This window comes from Lagenorhynchus albirostris, chromosome 13 (genome assembly GCF_949774975.1).
Source record: "Lagenorhynchus albirostris chromosome 13, mLagAlb1.1, whole genome shotgun sequence".
NCBI lineage: Eukaryota > Metazoa > Chordata > Mammalia > Artiodactyla > Delphinidae > Lagenorhynchus > Lagenorhynchus albirostris.
Window position 1 is genome coordinate 42692989 of NC_083107.1, and position 16008 is coordinate 42708996.

At 37.1% G+C, this 16008-nt stretch overlaps 1 protein-coding gene across 4 annotated transcripts in view; it reads left to right on the top strand.

The window, feature by feature from the left end:
* Positions 1 to 16008, top strand: part of PPP4R3B (protein phosphatase 4 regulatory subunit 3B) — a 61176-nt gene that overhangs the window by 8892 nt on the left and 36276 nt on the right. For 2 of the 4 annotated variants that reach the window (XM_060170120.1, XM_060170121.1), the window contains exons 3-4: positions 3008 to 3106; positions 11509 to 12132. In XM_060170120.1, the coding sequence (XP_060026103.1) occupies positions 3008 to 3106; positions 11509 to 12132 (723 nt within the window). Of the gene's footprint in view, positions 1 to 3007; positions 3107 to 11480; positions 12133 to 16008 lie in introns of those variants that run through there. The other 2 variants (XM_060170122.1, XM_060170123.1) reach the window with 2 other exon arrangements.

Genomic DNA, 16008 nt, shown 5'->3' on the forward strand with positions numbered 1-16008 from the left:
GTTACCACTAGAGATACAGTTCGGTCATGTTCTCAATTTTGACTTACCAAAGAATTACCCGAGACCCTTGTTAAAATAAGGATTCTTGGGGCTTCCTGGTGGCACAGTGGTTGAGAGTCTGCTGCTGATGCAGGGGACACGGGTTCGTGCCCCGGTCCGGGAAGATCCCACATGCCGCAGAGCGGCTGGGCCCGTGAGCCATGGCCTCTGAGGCCTGCGTGTCCCATACTGCAAAAAAAAAAAAAAAAGGATTCTTGGCTTTACTCCAGACCTGTACCCAGGGGAGAAGCATAGGAATGTATGTTTTTAACCATCTGCCAAGGTCAGTCCCTCTTTGCATTGAAAAGGATTCTGAATATAAATTCTATTTAGTTCTGGGATTTTGACTGGCTTATGAGTAAGAGTTTACTGTTAAGAATGGGAAAGGAAAGAACAAAAGAAAATGATAGGAGAAGGGGACTCAGTTATCTTAATTCAGACTTCGTTGCTTACCTCGACTTTTCTCTCAGAAGGTAGATTGGAACCAAATGCAAAGGGCCTTATATGCCTGGATAATGTTTTGAATTTCATTCATTCTGTTGTAATAGTGATCTCCAAAATAGAATGCACAGTATGAATCATTGGAGAAGAAACCTGTTTATTGTATCAAAAGGAGAAGTTGAATTTTGCGAATATATATAAGTCATGCGGTCAAGAGTCAAAAATAAGAATAGTATTGAGAGAAGAGTAACGTTTCCATGAAAAGTGTTCTCCGCCTATTGTGAGTTATAGCCTGTATGTGCAGATAACTGTTTACAGATATTTTCCAATTTAAACTAACCTGTAACCCTAACAAAAGGAGCATGTGCCTTAAAATGGGTTGAAAACAGTACTGTAAGTGCAAGTGAACAAGATAATGGTCCAACTGACATTTACACTCCTAGTGTAATCTGTCGGGCAAGCGACAAAGCCGAAATAATGATAAAATAGATATTACAAAAAGTTTCCCCTCCCCCAAAATTCAGAATTATTAAAAGGATGTCACTAAATACGGATTTGTATCTCCTATCACTTATGGATATACTGTGCCCTAACAATATTGGGTCTTAAAATTCTAAATAATAATGCTATGGAGCCATTGCAGTTTAAACATTTTTAAATATTGCTTATTTAATCTTTATATAAGCCTTTTAATTTCTGTTTTACTGTATGTTTTATAAAATATGGCTATAGTAATATTATACTTCTGTATATAATATGTAAGTAATTTGAGGCACACGGTTTTTAAAAGTTTGGAGAGCACTGTTCATGTAGCTGTTTTGAGGAGTGCTCTAAAAAAACAACTGAGGAACTGAGGAAAGAACATGGAGCTTGTGTGGGTGCCCTAGTGCTTTAACTGGAATAGCCTTGTTTTTATCTTTTTTTTTTTAATGGAGAGTCTTACTAAAATTTTGTTTATAAAAAGCATTCTACTGGTTTTTTAAAAAGATTTCAAACCTCTTCTCTACATGGTGGAAGCCACTAAAGGTTTTTAAACAACCTGATAAAATTTTAGAATAGCTGATGGCAAATATCCCTTCCAAGAAGCATGGTCAGCCAGAAGCTAGAACACAGATTTTCAGTGTTCTTCTTACCTGATCACACAACAGATAAGTATTCATCTGAGGCCTAGATTAATTAAGGGATGAGCTACCAAAGTATTGAAATGTTTTCATTTTTAAAACTTTGTCTTTATTAATCTGGGGCTAACTTTTTTCTTTTTTTTTGGCTGCGTTGGGTCTTCATTGCTGTGTGCGGGCTTTCCCTAGTTGCGGCGAGCGGGGGCTACTCTTCATTGCAGTGCGAGGGCTTCTCATTGCGGTGGCTTCTCTTGTTTCAGTATGGGCTCTAGGCGCTCGGGCTTCAGTAGTTGTGGCGCATGGGCTCAGTAGTTGTGGCACACGGGCTTAGTTGCTCCGCGGCATGTGGGATCTTCCCGGACCAGGGATTGAACCCGTGTCCCCTACATTGGCAGGCGGATTCTTAACCACTGCACCACCAGGGAAGTCCCTGGGGCTAACTTTTAATTTTATATATTTTTTAATATCAGCATAATATTTATAAGTACTGTCAGCTGAACAATTAATAAATATAAGGTGCTTTCATAGATTATATTTTTGATAATTAGGGAATAAACTTAAATGTGCATTTTTTTTTAAATCAAAGTTTTGGCCATATTAAACTTGCATTATTATGTATCCTTTAAAAGTCCATTTCATTTAGGTGTTGCATAGTGATTTTCGTGTTTAAACTTGAGTGTTTTAATTTAAAACCAAACCTTAGTTTTTAATAAGGGAGTTGACAACTTTTCCCTAAAGGCATAACCTTTTGGGAGGGATATAATTAAGGACATCCAGAAAAACACTTATCTGAAACTGAGGTTTTTAATTTTTTACTATCTAAGCTGCTGAACTAGGTGCTGTTGGTAATACAGGTAGAGCAAGTATTTTCTGTCAGCATTGTTTCACATTCCTTAATATCCTGAAGGCTTTTCCAGATTTTAAAAAGGCAAAAATAGAAAGGGTCAAACCTTAGGATAATTATCAGCTATTTAGTTAGCCTACGGGTAACCAGCTTGAAGGGAAAAATAAACGGGTAGGTGGTTAGTGAGTGGAACAGCTGACTTTCTGGAAACAATAGGAAGTAGATGATTAGAATGTCTACATGATATTTTGGCCAAGAATGCTAGACTTTCCATTAAACATTATCTTGGTAACATGAGCTAGAGCCTGCTAACATGTTTTAATATTTTTTGTTTCAGAAAATTGCTCACTGTCATTTTCAGTACCAAAGCTATGACTTCATTGCCAGATATTACTAAAATTTCAAAGGATAACAAAATACAGTTATATGATGTCATTTGAGTGTACATTAATTGCACTTACCTGAGGGCATTGCTGCGCTGTTTCCTGTCCTCTTGATTTTTATTTATACTTTGTAGTTGTTTCTTTTCTGGTGTGCTGATACAGAAATCTTTATTTTTAAACAGGATACATTAATTGTTTGGTCAGAAGCTGAGAACTATGATCTGGCACTAAGTTTTCAGGAAAAAGCTGGCTGTGATGAGATCTGGGAAAAAATTTGTCAGGTAAGGTTATTTTAGTAATGTTTAACTTAAGTTTGCATGCATTCATGATTTATTTTTTTCATTATATCTAACAGATGTGTATTAGAATGGGGAGAGATAATATTTTCATGTGAGAATTTGATAACCTAACCTACAAATGTCTCCTATGTTATACATCAAAATTTTTGAAATTTTTTTTCAAGTTGTAGTTTTGTTTTACCACTTTAGATTTTGATAGCATATATTCATAATTAATACCCTACAAAATGTCAAGCTCTTCTAACAGAAAAAAGGTTAAATAGTTATGTTCTAAGGCTTTTAGACTTTTCTTTAATATTTGGTCACCTGTTTGCATAATGTTTATGGATAACTGTGTGCCAGACACTAATAATCCAAAGTGCTCATGACTTCAACTCAGAAGGAATTTACAGTGTAGCAGGATATAGGATAGGTGGTAACTCTCAGGGTAACTAGAATTTTTTTTTTTAAGTGAAGTATATGTTTCAGTTGTGCCTTGGAATTTTTTTAATGAAGTTTTTATTTTAAAAGTGTCAGATTTATGGAAAACATGAGCAGAAAATAGTTTCTATATACTCCTCTGCCTGATATCTCCTCCCCTCACAGTTTCCCCTATTAAATAGTTTTCCCTATTAGCATCTTACATTAGTATACATATTGGTCACAATTAATGAACTAATATTCATACATTATTATGTATTATTATTATTTATACATTATTATTAACTAAATTCTACATTTATTCAGATTTCCTCAGCTTAAATGTCAGTGTTCCAGAATCCCGTTCAGGGTACCACATTACATTTAGTAGTTATGTCTCCTTGGGCAAATCTGGGCCATGACAGTTGGTAAATCATAAAATTCATTTTTAATTACTATTTTCTGTAAATGGAGATCACTGTGTTTCAGTGGTTGCCTAGGCTAATCTTCTATTACAGGTTTTTTTAATATAAATTTATTTATTTTTGGCTGCGTTGGGTCTTTGTTGTTGAGCACCGACTTTCTCTAGTTGTGGTGAGCGGGGGCTACTCTTCGTTGCAGTGCACGGGCTTCTCATTGCAGTGGCTTCTGTTGCTGTGGAGCGCAAGCTCTAGAGCGCAGGCTGAGTAGTTGTGGCACATGGGCTTAACTGCTCCACGGCATGTGGGATCTTCCCGGACCAGGGATCGAACCCATGTCCCCTGCATTGGCAGACAGATTCTTAACCACTGTGCCACCAGGGAAGTCCCTATAGTGTTTTTTGACTGTCGTCATTTCACTTATATCAGCTTTACCTCTAAGGATTCTTATCACTGAAGGTTCTTTTTTTTTTATTATTTATTTATTCATTTTTGGCTGCGTTGGGTCTTTGTTGCTGCGTGTGGGCTTTCTTTAGTTGCGGTGAGCGGGCTTCTCATTGTGGTGTCTTCTCTTGTTGCAGAGCACAGGCTGTAGGCACGTGGGCTTCCATAGTTGTGGCTCGTGGGCTCTAGAGCGCAGGCTCAGTAGTTGTGGCACGTGGGCTTAGTTGCTCCACGGCATGTGGGATCTTCCCGGACCAGGGCTCGAACCCGTGTCCCCTGCATTGGCAAGCAGACTCCCAACCACTGTGCCACCAGGGAAGCCTTCACTGACGGTTCTTGAGTTAGCTTTATGGATCTGACCACAAGCATTCTTTTTCCTTGGTCCTCCCAATAACAGTGCCAAACAGCGTAATAAAGTGGCCTACGAAAGTGTAGTAAGAATCTTACCATTCCATAGAAAGTTTATTTGACACATGGCTCTAGATCACTAAACTTTTCTTATCTGGGAGTAGATGGTTTGTTTCTTTCCTACCTCCTATCTGATTATGTATGCATCATGTATTGCTGGAGCATTATTAGTATACATACGTACTAGAATTCTAGTTGATGAACAGTTGAAAACATTAGTAAATATGCTATTTCTTTAATTTGTACAATATCCATAAGAATATAATCCTAATTGTTTTGTTAATATTTCACCTTTTTGTTTTGCCTGTTTTTAAACCTGTGGATGGTGATGGCAAGAAGGTCTTCATTTTTACCCTTTGTTATCTCATGTGCTCTCCAAGGATTGAGATTGAATTTTATGTTTGCAAAGTCTTCTGTAAAGTGAGGTGTAAGATCTAAAAAAAAGGGACCTCTATTGCAGACATACATATGCAGTTCATAAATACTTGCTGTTCAGTTCTTAATTCAATAAACTTAAACCATGAATTCATTCATCTATGAAATGGGGGGAAAAATATTCCATGTAAATAATGAAGGCAATAATTTCAAAATGAAAGATTACTTTTCCATAATATTTATAAGGCTGTTCAGAATATTAATAGCAGTATATAAAGACTAATCTTTTTTTATGATAAATTACTGAAACGTGATATTATTTTGTTTTCTCCCTCCAATACCAGCATGGCAACTGGCACATGTTGTGTATGTACTCGGTATATATTTGAAGAATGAGTGAATAAAACAGAAGACAAACATCTTATTTAGAACTAGGGTGTTGAATTACATGCCTGCTAGAACATAAATTTATATTGTGGTTAATATTTTCCAGTGATCAGCATATTCAGTTATACTTTGCCCCACTTTTCCCCTCCCGACACCTCAGCACATGCCGTTTAATATATGTTCTTGGAGATATATATATATATATATTCTTAATGACTTTGTACTTTTGTCTTAGAACTTTTCGCTGAAATTTGTTTTTTACTCTTTTCACTCATGTAGTTCGGGAGGTCCCCAAGACCACTCACAGGTTCACTAATTCACTAGAAAGACTTAGAGAACTCCACAAAGCTATTATACTCATGGTGCAGTTTATTACAATGATGTGATTCAGGTTAAAATTACCATTGGGAAAAGGCACATCGGGCAGAGTCTAGGAGAGTTCCAGGCATCAGTATCCAATTTTCTCTTTTCAGAATAGTCATGCAGACAGCACTTAACTTCTCACAGCAACGATGGGTGGCAACATGTACAGAGTATTACTGACCAGGGAAGCTTACCCAAACCTTTGTGCCCAGCATTTTCATTGGGGTGTTAGTCATATAAGCAGGCTGAATACCCATGTGGCTAACTCTAGCTTCCAGCACTCCCAGAGGTTGAGCTGATATTGTGTGGCCCAAGATCTCCTCCATAAACCATACAGTTATCCACACATGTATGTGGACTGTCCAGCATAGCCCAAGGTAAACAAAAAACTCCCAACAGATAGGATATTCAGAGTGCTTAGGGGTTGACTCTCAGGAGTTAGGCAAGGTCCAAACCTTTCTTTGGGCAAGATTAGTTCTTTACTGCAAAGGCCACCCTTTGGTCCTTGGCCAAGGCTTACAGCAAAATGGTCATATTTGTCTAAGCATCTACACTTAGTGTAGCATTTATATGACAGAGCAGTAGTATCAGTATGAATATGCCTAACATTTGGAGGAGTCAGTCTGGGCTAGGAGTAGATTTAAAGCAACAACTATTCTATCCTATAAAGCCATGATTTACTTTTTATATTTTTGCACTATTTTGATTGCTCATTACCCTCCTTGATCTACCACAGTTTGTACCTTATGGTAAACTCGTAGAGAACTCTTTAGTATAGAAATTAGCTGATGGTTAACAGTTAGTAAGTCCACTTATTCCTCATGCCATTTTCTATCAACATTACATGCTAAGGAGGCTTTAATTCAGTTTCCTAATATATTTGATGATAATATCAATATTATCATAAGGCTTATGTACATGAGGTAGTTGGATCAACAGTGGCAATGTTATACCATATTGCGGTATGGTAGTAGATGTAACCTGAAAAAAGTAAGAGTCAGTAGATACTGGCACATTATAAGAATCCCACTCAGTCATTAATAATTGGTCCAGTTCATCATATTGTATGACAGTGTCTCCCAGGGTGGTGTCAGCTCTATCAAGTAGACTTACAAACTTCCATTCGACCTTGTTGAGTCCCAGGAGCAGTGGTAGACTTGGGAAACATATGGCTTCACCCTTCCAGGCATCTGTTACAATTGAGCTAAGAGAATATCGTCTCTTACTCTGAGCTTTTTGTAAGGCACCAGTGTTAATATTAGATTTCCTTCATTACATTACCTATTTATTTATTCCTTTGCCCTCTGTTACCATTTCTCCTCCCCATTTGTCATTGATTTTCACGCAAACATTTCCGCCTTTGAAAGCAATGTTAGGTTTGGCCACTCTGCTGGTCTAGCAAGGTTAATTTTTTACTGCACAACTCAGTACTGTACTTTTAAGATCTAGCCATGTTGCTGAGTATACATTTAGTTTATTGCTCCCAGCTACTGTGTTGTATTCAACAGAACCATACGTTGTGTTTTACTTTTTAATTCTGGGAGGTCATTGCTGACCTTTGAAAGAACAATTTCAATAAAAAGCCTGTTTCTTTGTCATTTCTTAACCCCTTATAATAAGAAAATAGAACTCCTCTCTGAAAAAGATTGACAGCTCAAAGAGCAATAAGTATCTTAAGAGGAATGGTGAATGACAGAACAAAAGAATCATTGTGGGGAGAGAAATTACAAAAACAAGGGCTAAGGGACTTCCCTGGTGGCACAGTGGTTAAGACTCTGCACTCCCAGTGCAGGGGGCCTGGGTTCGATCCCTGGTTAGGGAACTAGATCCCACATGCATGCTGCAACTAAGAGTTCGCGTGCCACAACTAAGGAGCCCACATGCCACAACTAAGGAGCTAGCAAGCCACAACTAAGGAGCCTACCTGCTGGCAACTAAAACCCAGCACAAGCAAATTAATGAATTTTTTAAAAAAGAGCTAAGATAATTGATACATATTGAGCTCTTAGAAAGCATAAAATCAGAAGTACGTATGGAAGTTCTAACCTCAGAAAATGGTAGAGACATTTTCTTTTAAACAGATAAAGGAATTGAATGAAGATAAGTTGTGAGATGGAAAAGAAGAATGTTGGAGGAAGTTGAGTACTGATGGCCTCTTTTTTTCCCAAAGGGACAAAGTTCTCTCTTATGAGATTTAAAGGGGAAAGTAATAGTGTTTGACCCTTGAAAAGGGAAAAAAATTAAAGCAGTAGCTATAAGGGACTAGGATAGGAGTGTGGAAAAGAGAAATTTTCATCGAGAAGCCTACTGATAGTGTGGACTTACCATGAACCTTATCACAACAAAAGTTTGGTTTATTCCTTAATGCTGTTTTCTTTTAAATTATTTATTTTTGGCTGCGTTGGGTCTTCGTTGCTGCACGGGGGCTTTCTCTAGCTGCAGTGAGCGGGGGCTACTCTTGGTTTCAGTGCACAGGCTTCTCACTGCAGTGGCTTCTCGTTGCAGAGCATGGGCTTTAGGCGCACAGGCTTCAGTAATTGTGGCGCGTGGGCTCAGTAATTGTGACTCGTGGGCTCTAGAGCGCAGGCTCAGTAGTTGTGGCGCACGGGCTTAGTTTCTCCGCGGCATGTGGGATCTTCCCGAACCAGGGCTCGAACCCGTGTCCCCTGCATTGGCAGGTGGATTCTTAACCACTGCACCCAGGGAAGCCCCCTTAATGCTGTTTGACCAGTGTTGGAGAGGAAGGGGCTGTGCTTAACAGAGCCTCTCAGGGACCCGAGTTGATAGAGAATTCATTTTAATACTTCCATGATTATTGCAAAGTGGGAAAGAAAGGTGGCAAATCAGAGCACTGGTTTTTGAAAGCTCTTCCCAGAAGTTATACATGGCACTTTTATTGGCCAAAGCAAGTCACACAGCTACATGTAACTTCATGGAAGCAATGAACTCACGTGCCACAAGAGGGAGAGAACCAGAAATATCTGGTGGACAACACTATTGTCATCCAGGTAGACACTTGTGTTTATGTGATGTTGACAGATTAGATCAGTCAGGGTTACGTTCAGGATGAATCCAGGAAGCTTGTAAGGGGTAATACTAGATAACAAAGAAATAAACATGCTGTAACCTAGTGGTTACATGCATGGTTCTGGAGCTGTGCTTTTATTCTTAAACATACGCAAACTATGTTCATTTGAAGTGTAAGTTAACTCCTGTTTTCCTCTTATTTGTTCTTTGTAACCTCTGATTCTTCTTCCTTCCCCTCACACTACGTTTTCTCTTTTCTCTGATTAGTGTCAGAGTCTTCTGGCTTTAACTGTTACCCTAATGCCAAATCTCTATCTTCTGTCCTATTCTTTTTCCAGAGTAGTAGGCCCACAGATTGAATTGCCAGCTGGATATTCAAACAACTCAAACTTAATAAAACTGAACTCTTCCTAGCATTCCTCTCCCACATTCCCAGCTTTTGTTAAAGAAGCCATAATCTTCCCAATGATGGGTTTAAAACTATAGGGTCATTGTGTTTCCTTCTCTCTTTTGTAGCTATCCCATATCTGTCCCAACATCACTATCCAAATTCAGTTGTTCATGTAGCCTTTGGAATAACACCCTAATTTATCTATATTTTCAAATTTGTCTCATGCAGCTGATGCCAGGTTAATTTTCTAAAGGACAGTGCTACACATTCACTTCCCTGAACAGTAATGCAGGTCTTTTAGCTTGACTTTTCATGATCTGGCTAGAGTCTACATTTCCATTTTTGCTGTTTGCCATATGCATGTCACATATTTCCATTTCTCTGGCTCTGTGCTCTTCCCTTTGCACTTTGGGTACCTTTATCTCCCCTCAGAATCTTACCTATCTTTGAAGGTCCACTTAAAATCTCAGATGCCACTGTTTTTTTTTCTTTTTTTGAATTTTATTTTATTTATTTTTTTATACAGCAGGTTCTTATTAGTTATCTATTCTATACATATTACTGTATACATGTCAATCCCAATCTCCCAGTTCATCCCACCACCACCACCACCACCACCACCGCCCCCGCCACTTTCCCCCCTTGGGGTCCATACGTTTGTTCTCTACATCTGTGTTTCTGTTTCTGCCCTGCAAACTGGTTCATCTGTACCATTTTTCTAGATTCCACATATATGCATTAATATACGATATTTATTTTTCTCTTTCTGACTTACTTCACTCTGTATGACAGTCTCTAGATCCATCCACGACTCTACAAACGACCCAGTTTCATTCCTTTTTATGAAATGCCACTGCTTTTATGATTCCTTCCTTGTGTTCTCTGCTCACCCACACCCCAAGAGCTGGAATTTCCCTCCTCTGAGTTTCCAAGGCATTTTATCTGAACTGTTCTTATGACCTTGTTACTTATATTTTCTCTTATATTTATGTGTCATCCTCCCTAAGCTCAGCTACTCTGTTGAGAACTCAGAAGTAAAAGAAATACTCTCATTCCTCTAGGGAAAAAAAGTATCTTGTATGCATCAGTATATCCGTCTACTTTTTTCTCTGAGTTCTTAGGTCTTTTTTCATATGTTGCTTTGGTGGATTTGGAAATTTGTGGAACTTTTTCTGCTTAGGATATTCGAGATGTTTTAAGGTGGAGAAGAGAGGATGATTGCACTCTTGGATTATGAATTAGAAAAATTTATGAAAAGTAAAGTTCTAAACATTTTTTGTTAGAGTAATTCATTATAGAAAATTTGTTAGCCATGCTTTTCTTGAATCATAAAGTAGTCAGCCTGAATCATAAAGCAGTTCTTTATTCATTATGTTGTGATTTTTATCTAGATAATACTTGAAGGCTTTATCACAGATGTTAAATGAATGCCAGTTTTTAAAAGAATAGACTTTATTTATTAGTCTATTTATCAGCTTCAGGCTCAGAGCAAAAGCAAATACTTTTCCAAAAGTGAATTTCGAAAGTATTTTGAGGAAATCATATTTTCTTACTCTTGAATATACAGGGAGTTGGGTTTTAATTTGGTTTGAACTCAGTAGTGTCCTTGTTAGCCAGTGTGATGGTGCTTTGTCATACATAGTAATTTTGGGGGACCAACGGAAGAGAGTTACTTTCTGCAAAATACACTCTACTAGGTAGAGTGAATTTAATAAACAACTGCAAGTGGTTATTACATAATTTAATATCAAACAACATAACGTTAGCTGAAATATTCAGGTTATTAGGGATCAGAGCTAATCTCAAGTTGTAAGTTGGGAAATTTAGAGGTGAAACCATCTGCAGTCAGTAACTTAAGACTCAAATAACTGACTCTAAACTAGTTGTATTTTCCCCCTCTAGACTTCACTTTTAATTAACAATGACTATTAGTATTGATTCCTTGAAAGTATTGATTTTTACTTAAATTCACTAGTCAGGGGACTTCCAGCAGTCTCGTGGGGGCAGGGGTTCAATCCCTGGTCGGGAACTAGGATCCCACATGCTGCGAGTCGTGGCCCAAGAAAAAGAAATTTATTTTTTTTTAAAAATTGAATGATCAGTGATTTGATTCCCAAAATTCTGAATTCTTTTGTATTTTAAGGTAACCAGCTGTACTTGGATATTTTTAGGTTCAAGGTAAGGATCCATCAGTGGAAGTCACACAGGACCTCATTGATGAATCAGAAGAAGAACGATTTGAAGAAATGCCTGAAACCAGTCATCTGATTGACCTGCCCACATGTGAACTCAATAAACTTGAAGAGATTGCTGACTTAGTTACCTCAGTTCTCTCCTCACCTATCCGTAGGGAAAAGCTGGCTCTGGCCTTGGAAAATGAAGGCTATATTAAAAAACTACTGCAGCTGTTCCAAGCTTGTGAGAACCTAGAAAACACTGAAGGCTTACACCATTTGTATGAAATTATTAGAGGAATCTTATTCCTAAATAAGGCAACTCTGTTTGAGGTAATGTTTTCTGATGAGTGTATCATGGATGTCGTGGGATGCCTTGAATATGACCCTGCTTTGGCTCAGCCAAAAAGGCACAGAGAATTCTTGACCAAAACTGCAAAGTTTAAGGAAGTTATACCAATAACAGACTCTGAACTAAGGCAAAAAATACATCAGACTTACAGGGTACAGTACATTCAGGACATAATTTTGCCTACACCATCAGTTTTTGAAGAGAATTTTCTTTCTACTCTTACATCTTTTATTTTCTTCAACAAAGTTGAAATAGTCAGCATGTTGCAGGTAAGTAAACTGAGGTGTTCTTCATAATTTTGTTTTCAGATATTTAGTCCCCTTAATAGGTAAGCTGGTGTTCATTCCTTCGTTTTGAAAGATTTCTTTTGTTTACTTTAATTGTACTATCAAGCATAGAAAACAGGGCTTTATCTCATAGTTTTCTGAAGAAGAATCATTTCTCAATGTGACCTTTTATATTTCTAAATGTCCTATCATGCAGCTGGGTTTTTTTTTAACTTTTTGTTTTTAAAAACTTGTGGTAGAGCATACATGACCTAAAATTCAAAATTTTAACAATTTTTAAGTGTACAATTCATAGCATTAAGTACATTCACAGTGTTATGCAGCCATCACCACTATCCATTTCCAGAACTTTTTCATCATCCGAAACAGGCAGCTGTTTTTTTTAATATTTTTTATTCCATTTTGTGAGACCTAGTTATTATTGGGGATATGCATGAGTGTGTGTGCTTAAAGCTTCCTAAATAATTCAGATGTGCAGCCAGAATTGAGAAACATTCATTAATTTTCAGTAAATGATAGATTATTTGCTATGGAAGTTGATTTTATTCTCTCTCCTTGAGTTGTAAAGTAGGAGTCTTATACCATGTTTATATCATGTTAATCCTTTATACCCTAACAGTTTGGTAAGCATGATTTTGAAGATTTTGCTTTACTTGTGATAGTATACTAACAGTTTCCTGCATAACTGCCTTCGTTATTTACACATCAGTCACTAAGTTTATTGAGCTGCTACTATAGTACTTAGTGTAGTTAGTGGTTCTCAAGTAATGTCTGTGGACCCCTGGGAGTACCTGAAGCCATTTCAGAGAAGTCTGTGAAGTTTTTCCTTTTCCAACTTTCTGTCACCGTGAGGCTGTATTTTCTTCATGTACTTCAACCAAAACAACATATCGGGCTTCCCTGGTGGCGCAGTGGTTGAGAGTCCGCCTGCCGATGCAGGGGACACGGGTTCGTGCCCCGGTCCGGGAGGATCCCACATGCCGCGGAGCGGCTGAGCCCATGAGCCATGGCCGCTGAGCCTGCGTGTCCGGAGCCTGTGCTCCACAATGGGAGAGGCCACAACTATGAGAGGCCCACATACCGCAAAAAAACAAAAAAAACAACATATCACAACGGATTGAATGCTGAAGGAGATGTGAGAATCTAGCTGTCTTCTGTTAAGCCAAACATTAAAGAGATTTGCAAAAATGTAAAACAAGGCCACTCTTCTTTCTAAATGTTTATGATTTTGGATGATACAGTTGTTCCTCATAAAAAAATATTTATACAAACATAATAGCTTATTTTTTAATGAAAATTAATGTTTTTAAGCATCTCAGTTTTAATTATGGTAAATACTGATAAACATAACCCACATAATAAAAGCTCTTTGGGGTCCTCAGTAGTTTTTAAGTGTTTGAAGGGGTCCTGAGACCAAAAAGTTAAGAATGTCTGTCTCAGTACTTACCTATGAGATTCCATTTCATGATACTTCCAACCATTATTCACCATTATAACTTTACTTTTGTATAGGATTTACTTCCCAGATAATTCTTTCACCAGGCAGTTTTTCATTATTCCACAGTAATAAGTGTGAGGCAAGTTGGACTTACACATTAGGTTCCATTTATAATACATGGGACCCACTTTTTAAAACCATACTGTACAATTCAGGGTGCCATTTCACTTGCTGACAGAAAAAGTTATAGTCTCAGGAGACTGGAAATAAGCCCATAGTCAATGTAGTTGATATAAAGGACCCAGTAACAGAAGCTCAAGTGTAGCTTTCAAATGACTGCTTTTGACTTCAGAAGAGTTGCCAAATCCATAATAGTAAATCATAATGCTTTTTATGTTTTGAAAATAAATTATGCAAACTAATCTGTAAATATTTATAACTTTCTATGTCATTTTATACATTCTGTCATAGGTCTATTTGTGAAAGTTATACTTATATAAACCAAGTTTTACTCATTTCTGGTCCATGAAAGGCATTTTATGAAATAGCCAGATATCGTGAGCTACCTGTTGTTTACTTAAGGTTTACCACTTCGTTATCTCTTACGTGTCAGCCGTGATGCTGAATTCTGTTTTCAACAGTGTGTGAGGAGAAAGCAAGATTATGGCCATTGGCTTCTAAAGGCTCATTTCCTAAAGCCCATCTCTGAGATTTCCCTGCAGGCATTAGATGTTTCCAGATAACCCATCTGGCTAACTAGTATGCATATCTGTAGCTTCTTAAATAAGTATTAGCCTGTTGTTGCATTAGTTACATAGGGCAAGTAAAAATGTAAGAATTTTATCTAACTCGACCAAAATGAGGTAGTATAAAACTACATAGATAACTCCTAACCTTAATTAGGTTAATTAACTGAGAAATTATATGAAAGCACTTAGGGTGGTCACTGGCTCCTAGTATATACTCTAATACATGTTGAGATTATCGTAACCATGATAGGGACATAAGATTTTAGTTAACCTGAATTTTCTACCTAATTACAGGTCAAAATCCCTTGTGTCCAGAATTGAGAAATATACTTTAAAATGTTTTATAAATTAAATTCCAAAAAGCCAGTAAATTGAGGTTATTTCCACATAGACAGCTATAGAGTTAAGATCCTTTTCAGAACAAGTTTTAACTTCTCCCTGCACTAGAAATGATTAAGGACAGGTATCTCAAATGTTGACATTTTAGCATGTTACATAAATTTTCACTATTCCATAGATAAGAGTTGGGTGAAAAACAAACCCAGTGGGATCAGTGGTTTAGTTCTTTTTTGACATATTTTGCAAGATTTCAGCACTGAACTTTCTAACCTTTCATCCCATTAATTTAATATGTAAAATCTTCCAACACCATTAAGAAAACAACTTTGCAATAATATGGTTTTGTTTTAGAGGTTTTTGGACTCAAGTGTAGGATTTAACGTATTAAATTTTGTCATACTGGACTTGGCCCATTCTAGTTTGTGTGTATATTTTGCTTTGGTTTGATTCCTACTTAGGAATCTATCCTGTATATTTTCTGTTGTGGGAGTGACAGAACTTCATTATGCAGGAGACCAGGATTCTAAATCCATCTTTATCACTAGCTAGCTTCTGATAAATCCATTCTTTGGGATGGACTTTTAAAATTAGACTAGGCAATCTCTAGGTACTCTGTTAAAGCTTCATCTAATTCTAAATTTCTGTGTCTACGTGATGCTTTTAGAATTTTTAATGTTGCATGGGTCCTAGGTTTGGGATTTTGGTTTTGTGTGTGTGCCCATTTTTACATCATCACAAAGAAAAAAGTTCGATTTCAGACTTTTTAGGAGGAGCTCATCTTTTCCCTTTAAGGTTTTGTTATCCAAAATAGTAAACATGCACAATATGACTTAAAATAATTATGATTTATTAAAAGCTCTTAAAATGAAATAGAAAAAAAAAACTAAAGTGATCTAAAGAAACTACTTTAATTACTTGAAGAACCAGGGATTTAGGGGAAATTTTCCAGCTATATCTATGATAGGCTTTAAGCTACCTAACATCGCTCCCTTAATACATTGGAACAGAGTGCTTGTGTAGAATAATATCAAAAATAATGTTAGAGATCAGAAAAGAAATATACTAGGAATCGGAAAGCATTCTCCTAGCAGACTGTAATACTTGAAATTGCTTCTGTAATACTTTATGCAGTTCTAGCCATCAGCAAACAAATAATGAGTCATATAAGAAGAATTTAGATGGGAAATTGCATTTATCAAAGAACTGGAACTATTTTCCTATGAAAAGATTCTGAAAAAGTTAAAAATCTTTAGACAGGAAAGGAAGATTTAATCTGGGAGAGGTGCAGGAAGATAAAAATTTATAAAAGGTATAAGTTGAGGTAAATATGTG